The sequence below is a fragment of the Vicia villosa genome, linkage group LG3, assembly GCF_029867415.1.
Source record: "Vicia villosa cultivar HV-30 ecotype Madison, WI linkage group LG3, Vvil1.0, whole genome shotgun sequence".
NCBI lineage: Eukaryota > Viridiplantae > Streptophyta > Magnoliopsida > Fabales > Fabaceae > Vicia > Vicia villosa.
In genome coordinates, this window is record NC_081182.1 from 86,456,535 (window position 1) to 86,465,821 (window position 9,287).

Sequence of the window (9,287 nt, forward strand, 5' to 3'; positions counted from 1 at the left end):
ATAACCCATTCTGTAACTGCCAAGCAAAGTCATCTTTCATCGAAACCATGCAAACCGAATGAAAACTTAGCTCATTCACGGCCGATGGCCAAACTGAACGTCGGAGAACCTCTCCACTTATTTCGCCACTAAAGAGCCAACTCCATATCTTCCCTCTAATAATTCCACCAGCTCTATAAACTTAACCACCACGGCATACCGATGGACTCACTCAATCTAAACTCGATGATTGTTTCAGAGCCAAAAACACTTGCCAATTTAAGCCATGTGATTAGAATCTCCAGCTTCCCAAGGACAAAAAAATACATGGTGTTATTTTATGTTTTCTTCCTTATCGAATATAAAGGACATCTACCAAATTCCTATGATTAATAGAATATATGATGTGTTTCATGTTACCTTTCTAAGGAATATAAAGGGCTTCCGCCAACTTGACTAGACAACTTAGCCCATTGTTTGATGGCGAGCATTACCTTTATAGAATAGATAGTAGAATAATTTGAAAGAAAAACACTTAAAGAAAATCTCAAAATATCATTCGTATATTCTAATATCCAAAGAAATTTAGGATATTGATTAATAAAATACCTATCGGAATTAACTAATATTCCAAAAAAAATTAATTTTATTTTAAAAATATATATTTTTTATAATATAGTTATAATATAATTAAAGTGAATTATTATTAATAAATAATAACTTAAATGCAAATTGTTATAAATAGAATTTTAATTTTATAATAATTTCTTTGTCACAAGTTTTTTTAAATTATAAAAATAATCATTTTTTAAATGACTACAATATTATGCATTATAATTAATGAAATTATCATTTTAAAAATATCCTCCTATTAATATTATAATTTTTAATTTATATTAACTTTTTTCTTTAATTAATTTTATATGAAAATAATGTGTTAATTTAAATATTTAATAGGTTGATATTATTATTATATCTTAATTATAATGGTACATAATTATATATTTTGATTAATACAATTGATTCATCTTGATTTTAATTTTTTTAATAAATATTGGATTATTTTGGATATACAATTTGATATTGAAAAAATAATAATCAATAATTATAATTAAAATTTGTGACGTCTTAAAATTTGTGACGTCTTGTTAAATCGGTTAAACCATTTTAGTACGTGGGCGCGGTTCCGAAATGTGTGATTTAAAAAGAGATCTTGACAAGGATGAAACGGTTGACGCTTTCAAAATTCACAATAATGAGGAAATGTTCTACCAACCAACACGTCTATGAAATGTCAAGTCTATGAAATATATTCATGGTTAGTATAACAATAGGCTCTACTTTTCAGTATCATATTTGGATAAACAATGAAGGGTAGAATCCATACAAAATTCAAGAGGATCAGTTAATTTTAGCTATTGTGACTGTCAATATACCAGCAAACAAGAAGATAATAAAAACAAAAAATTCTCCAACGCCATCAAATTCCATTGATTTTGCATAAATTGATAAAATATAAATCAACTATTATCAGGGTGAAGTTACAAGTAGATAGAATTGGATCATAATATGGAATTTTATTTACAGAAACATGTCTCTAAACTTATAAAGAAATACAAGAGCAGTTTTGTGCACGTTTGGTTTGTCAATCTTAGAATACAGTAAGATTAATGGAATTAACAAACCCATGACTCAATTAGTCTAGGACTATGTTGTTTGATATAGCGAGTTTGACAAAACAACCTTAATATACAAAAGCTTAACTTTTAGCATGCTTGGAACCACGTTCAAAATCATTTCACAGTGAAAACTATAACATGTAGCTTCAAGGTTGCCATGCATTTAATATGGACCCAAACAGTAGCTTTGTAACTTGAACTAAATCACGATGTCACTATGATTTTGTGCAACTTACCATTATTCTTCCACCGTTTCAGTGTTTCAGTCTACGGCTGCAACTGCAACTCTTAAGTTTCCCGACATGACCATTAAGTCATTCACCAATCCCAAATTCCCTACAAACCCTCTAAATTCCAATTTGAACCTACACATCATTAGCCCACTACTTCAAAAGGCTTGTGAATCTTTCTAGCTAAACCATCATAGAATGGATCAAAAACATCAGAATCTGTTTTTCCACTACATAAAAGAGGTACTAGTCTCTGTCACTGCCATAACTTGGGCCTTAAAACGAAAAAGAATACAAGAGAAACATAAAAACATACTAAACTAAAACTTGTGATAAAGAAAACTCACTCTTAACTCTTACTCAATATTGTTTCTTCTTAATGAGTTGAAATCAAACTCGGAACTCTCAGGCTTACAACACTCACATGCACTGTGGCCGAACCACACGCGTTGGGGCACGGTGGTACTCTTAATACTGTTCTAAACATTTGAACTGTAAAGTACCTACTACAATGGAACAGTTGAAGAAAATCACCAATGGAAACCTAAAATTTACAACAAAATGTTTGTTTATATTTTTCTACTCTGATGGTGTTAACTTCAGAGTATAAATTCCATCAAAATCTGAACAGAAAAACACAAAATGGTATATATAGATAGATAAATAGCAAATGTGGACTACATTAATCACATCCAAAACTTTGTATCCTAATTACACTACAAATTCATACATTCATACATATACACACAATAATCTATAGCCCTTTAATCCTTTACCTTCACTTTCGGCCACCATTTGATCCACTGCTTCCCTGAAACAAATTATTAAGCCGAGCTTCAATGTCCTCCATTCCAAACTTGATATACTTATCACCATTCTTAGCAAACTCCGGAATAATTTGAAACCTTCCAATAAAGCTTCCATATGCAGGCAACAAGAGCTTTTCGACCGAGATCCTTAATTCTTCCCTGAGTTGCTCATCAAAGACAAACCACTGAGATTGAACCCGGCATATCTCTTCAAAATGAAGATTGAACATCTTTAGTTTCTCCTTCATGGGCTTTGCAGTCATTGTCTCCACCTTCAAAAAACCTAACAACTTGTTCCACGAGCTTCTTTGATAGTTCATATGGCATTGCCGCACTTTTGTACTGTGTTTTCTTATCCAATCATCACCCAAAAGCGTTCCCAGTTCACTGTCTTTAGTCTTCTGAACAATGTACCTCCCATTATTCATCATAAAAACAGAGCACAAAGCAGGGTCTTTGTAAAGTTTAGACTTCGCATCTAAATTTCGTTCCAACAAGTCCATAATCCATGAAATTTGAATAGAAAATGGTGAATTTGGTCGTAACCTATCATCATGCTTAGGGTAGTCATTCAAAGACAGTGCATTGTCTTTGAAAACAAGTTCTAGGGTTTGATGTGACCGACACACGGCACGAAGGTAATTCATCACGTAACGAGTAATGGGATGAAGACCACCACCGGGAACAACCGCCTTTACAGGATCACGGCTAATCAGATTCTCAAGTTCGGTGAAAATCCCTCTTATAGCTTCTCCTAACCTCTTCCAAATCGTGATAGCTTCGTTAACAAGAAACGAGCAATACTGATCAGAAAACAATGCTTCAAACTCAGGAATCAGATCACGCAATGTCTCAAACACGTCGAGGACTCTAAACAACCGCTCTGGCGTGCGACTACCAATGGCTACAGCATCTGCGAAATTCAGCAACTGAATCGCTGATCCGCGACAGACCTCCATGAAGGAGAGATCAGCAACTGCAGACGAAGACGACAAACCGGAGAAAACACGATCGCCGAGACGTCGCTCGCTCGGAAAGAGGATTTTAAGAGCAACGTTAGAGGCTTTAATCCATCGTTCAATCTCGTCTTCAAGCTCCTGCCATGGCATCTTATGAACCTCTGAGATACTCAATTTCTGTAACCCTAACCTCGATAAACTCTCTTCCAAGAACTCCCTCCTGCAAACTCCGTACACGTGCGAACACTCCTTCCCAAACCCTGCCGCTAACATACGCTTCGCGATTTCCCTGAGTCCGTTCACCGTCGCAGGCGGAAGCGCGTCAATCACCACGTTGTAATCAACAACCGCCTTCGCCACCGGAATCACGTCATCCTCTCCGTCAACTTCACCGTCAAGTTCTTCTTCATCATCCTCGTCCTCGTTCGAGTCATACAGAGTTGACTTCTCCTTACTCCGAGTCAGGTCAAACGACTCGCCTCCGAGTTCCATGAGTGATCGAAACTCTTCCTCCGCACGAAACATGGCTTGCTGGAGTATATCATCGGCGCGGATAAGACACGCGCCGACGGATTTATCATCGGAAAGAGGACTCCAGTCTTCGATAATAGAAACAAGCTCGTCAACGGCGGCGAGAAACGTGGCGGAGTTATAACAGATAAAATCCTCCGACGAGAGATGATTCGAAATCCGACGGTGGAGAGAGTTAATAGTTTGTTCAAGTGCAGCGCAGCGTAGGGAATCATTCCCTACACCTTCGTTCGATAGATTCTCTTTGGAGAATCTACCGTCGAAGTTAGAGAATATTTGAAGAATATCATCGGCCATATTGTTGTTGTTGTGGCCTAGCGTTTTTGCTATGTGGCGCGCCACAGCGAGTAATTTCTCTTCACCGTTTTCAGACATTTTGGTGAGTTGGATTTTGGAAGTGAGGGAGAAGTAGTGGTGTGTTGTTTTAGGAAAGGAGATGGAATGACGAAAATGTCCTTGGAAAGACGCGGTTTCTGGTGGAAGAGGATAAAGTAGAGAGAGAGAGTGGGGAAAGGACGTGAAGGGAACGTGGAAAGAGGTTTTCGAGAGTCGTATCGTTAATTTTAGCAGCTTTTTGTGTCTTGTCTATTTATCAGTCTTGTTTTTTTAATATTTTTATGAGTCATTCACGGAGTCAGGGAAGGTTCTTGCTCAATACACCGTTATTACGTGTTTTCGGGCTTGACTACTTCACCGTGGGCTTACTTTCCATTTTTTTAAAGAAATTATTTAAATTAATTAGATTTGTGTTATCTTGGAATATTCGATACATATCTAGAGCAATGCATAAATATTAGGGGTGTTCGCGGTGCGGTTTGGTTCGATTTTGAGCATAAAAGTCATCTTAACCGCGAGATAAAAATACATGCGGTTCGGTTTGGTTCGGTTGATTTTTAAAAAGTCATCCAAACCAAACCAAAACAAACTAATGCGGTTAGATCGGTTCGGTGGACCGCGGTTTACACTATAAAATAAAAATGTACTAAAATAAAAGGAAAAAAGAAAGTAATTCAACGTTATAATATATGATATTATACCATACAAAAGAAATTATATTACAAGAAAAATTATATTACAAGAACAATAGAGAACTAAAAATACATTATAAATGAATATATATATATATATATATATATATATATATATATATATATATATATATATATATATATATATATATATATATATATATATATAGAGGAGGGATCAAATTACACCCGAAGAGTTACACCACGAGTTATACTCGTTCAATAACTACATCTCGAATTAATATTTTTTAAATTCAACCGTTGGATTGAAACATAATATCATATAGATCATACCTATAAAATTTGAGCTTAATCTATAATGATTTACTATATCATCAAGATATCCAAAGATTAACGTTAAAATGAGCTTTCATATAACGTTAATTTTGATGTAATTCAATTACATAGTAAATCATTATAAATTAAGCTCAAACTTTATAGGTATGATCTATATGATATTATGTTTCAATCCAACGGTTGAATTTAAAAAATATTAATTTGAGATGTAGTTATTGAACGAGTGTAACTCGTGGTGTAACTCTTCGGGTGTAATTTGATCCCTCCTCATATATATATATATATATATATATATATATATATATATATATATATATATATATATATATATATATATATATATATATATATATATATATATATATATATATATATATATATATATATATATATATATATATATATATATATATCAATAAAATACAAAAACTAAGTGGATTATGCCAAAACTTAAGTTAATAAATTAATTATTAAAATTCAAAACGTGAGGTGTGGTTGTGTGCAATTGGATTTGGAAAGATAATAAATTAATTATTAAAATTCAAAACTTAAGTTAAATATGCGGTTCAGTTCGGTTTGGTTCGGTTTTGTGAAATAAAAACCGCAAACCAAACCGAACCACGCGGTTTAGTCCAAAAATCATCCAAAATCATCCAAACCAAATGCGGTTTTTTGCGGTTTCGGTTTGGATTGGTTCGATTTGCGGTTTTACTTTTGGATTGGTTCGGATACGATCACCCCTAATAAATATCACTATGGATGCCATGCCTTTATTTTTTTTGGAAGGAGTCTTTGAGTCTGTTTTGCAAAAATAGCGGTTAATCGATAAGTTAGGTGATAGTTTATAGCTTATGACAGATGGCTGATAGTTTATAGCGGATGGTTGAAACCGATAGCTTATAAGCTAATTGAAGTGTTTGGTAAAATTAGCAGTCAATCAACTTATAAATGTAAAATGACATAAAAATATATAATATATAATTATTTTATTTTAAATTAAAATAAATTATAATGGTTAAAAATGAATTTAAATTAAAATAATAAAGATAAAAAAGGAAGAAAAAATAATAAGCTATAAGACATAAGTTAAAACGTTATTTGAAATAGCGTTTGAAAAATAAGATATAAGTTAGTAAAATAAGATATAAACTCGTGATGAAAAGACTGTTATCAAACGGGTCTAAATTATCATATGAGTTTATAAGACATAGGACATAAGCTATAAGCTCGAAAACATATTTTACCAAACAGAGTCTTGGTTGACCTGAAAGTTTGTTGTGTTTATTTGGATTCGTCGAAATAAACATTTATGGTTTTCAATAGAATATGTCCTATTGAAGAGTCGAAATCATACAACTCTAAGTACTTAGAGTGGGTTTGTTTCGTGATATAAAAAGGAATCCTAGAAATTAAATGATGGAATTAGTTGTTCCTATATTTGGTACATGGGAATATAAAAATAAACCAATTGTGTGTTTGTTTTAAGGTTGTAAAAAATATTTTCAAAAATATAGCCATGGGAATACAACATTCTCATGTTTGATTCAAGTTTTAAAAAATTATTCCAAGACATTTTTTATTCTCAGGATTCTTATGTAGAAAAATGCTAGCAACACTCTCTTTTCAACATTCTCTCTAACACTCACTTTTTTATTGGTTAAAACATGTGTGGGTCCTACCACTTCATGTGGGATCCATTTTCAAAGTGAGAGACTCACGCCTATTTCAACCAATAAGAAAGTGAGTATTGGAGAGAGTGTTGCTAGCACTCCTCTTCTTATGTATACATGATTTTTCTATTCTTATTTCAAGACTTAAAGGATTAAAGGATGTGAATATAACATTCTCATGGGAATAAGTTCAACCAACTCTAACTTCTCACTATCACTCACATTTAGTATTATTTTTTATTTTTTAATATTTTTAAATTAAACAAATTTTATCATTATTCCTAGGAAACTAAATTCTTACCAAACACATAAGTTGGAATAATATTCCAAGGAATACTAACCCTCGAAATATCATTTCAAGGAATAATTTTTCTAACTTTGAAACAAACACACCCCAAGGAATAAATAATACCCAAAAAGAAAAATATCCCCGTTCTCTTCACAATTTCAGCTTTTTTTATTCCCATGAGATAGAGGTGGAAAAGTTTTATTCCCAGGAACCATAAACTCACTATCTCCTTTGAAAATCTCTTTATACCCTTTGATTTACCTGCCTAATCTTCCCTCTAAATCATTATCAATGTTCTGTAAATTGTTGTTTTGCTCAATGACTAATTGCTTTCTTTCTTCATATGAGCTTTGGATTTCTTAATCTTGTTCAAGGTATTGTCTCAATCCTTTTTAATCTTTATTTTTATTTCAAATTTCACAACCAATCAAGTTTTTGGTGCTTGGATGCTTTTTAGTATGCTTCATACTTAACTGTCTTGAAGTTGTTTGTTAAAATTCATTCATGTTATGACACTGCTATTTGAGAACAAAAGGATGTTAGTTCACTATATAACACTGTAACACCCCACACATATTTGTCTAGAATAATATGCATAAAGTATTAAATTTAGTACATAAGACAATATTACATAACGTTTGCAGCGGAAAGTAGAAGTGTACGAATACAAAGCCGAATGTATCATGGCCAAAACATAAGTACATCATAATAGCACAAGTACAAAATACACAAGATAGCTAGCACGATAGAACAAAAGAAACATCCAAGCATCGCCAAGAGATCTAATCCATTTTTCCCTTACCGCGATCTTGCCTCGAACCACCTGAAAATAAAATAATTGGAATGGGATGAGATTACTAAATCTCAGTGAGTCCACCTATCCTATTAGTCCACTCGGGTCTAAAGGGATCATACAAAAATAAGCGAATCCACCATGGATTCGGAGTCATTCTCGCTTCCGGTACAAATACGGAGTAAACATGCGACTTGTCCACCATTGGACTTATCTCAAGCAATCACACATTGTATAACAAACAAGTATGCAAACCCGCATCCACTTACGGGGAATCCAGAAGTGTAAATAACCCCGGCTAGGATTATGGAATAAATGCATCCTCGATGAGTAACCTCCTGCCTATTTGTCAAGGGACTTGTACAAGCACACTGCAGGATGGTTAAACGGGTCCACAAGCCTAAATGGCCGTACCATGACCTGGCCTAATTGGCGTCATTATCCCGTTAACCTCCTTCACGCTAGTGAGTTACGCCGAGTACAAACCGCCACCTTGACGCCTGAGCCCATTGGGCGAAAGCCTAGTATTAGTCTACGTGACTATACTAGAGGTGAGTTATCTCATTATGCATTAGCCTACTTGGCCGCATAACCCCACCATACCGAGCACGCACGTGTGTTAATGCCAGGTGAGTAAAACCCCATACGGAAACTCACGAGCACACTGCAACGGTAGCTCAGATGCACACCATATCGAACAATACACATGAACGGGTTATTCCATTGGACTACATGGTCCGGGAGGGCTCGTAGACTACACGGTCAGAGCGCGTCCCAATCTAGCCTGCCAGCCACTTCGATTCAAGCATACAAAATATGACATAAAGTCATGATCACAAACAAAACAAGCAATCCGATCGTTCAACCAAGACAACGGAGTTTCATACTACCAGCATAGCATACAACAATATAGTACAGTGTTTGAAGAGAAAAATTCACTATAGCATCATCTTTCCATATATTATACATGTCGCTCTTCGCTACAGGTTCATCTGATATGCCAAAAATTAACATTTGAACACT

General features: G+C 34.2%; 1 protein-coding gene across 1 annotated transcript; it reads right to left on the reverse strand.

Annotated features, from left to right (window-relative positions):
- Positions 1–2,512: 2,512 nt before the first annotated feature.
- LOC131662122 (exocyst complex component EXO70B1-like) lies at positions 2,513–4,760 on the reverse strand. Its single transcript, XM_058931818.1, has one exon. It carries the CDS (start codon positions 4,560–4,562, stop codon positions 2,667–2,669), a length of 1,896 nt encoding a protein of 631 aa, XP_058787801.1. The 5' UTR covers positions 4,563–4,760; the 3' UTR covers positions 2,513–2,666.
- Positions 4,761–9,287: the final 4,527 nt, after the last annotated feature.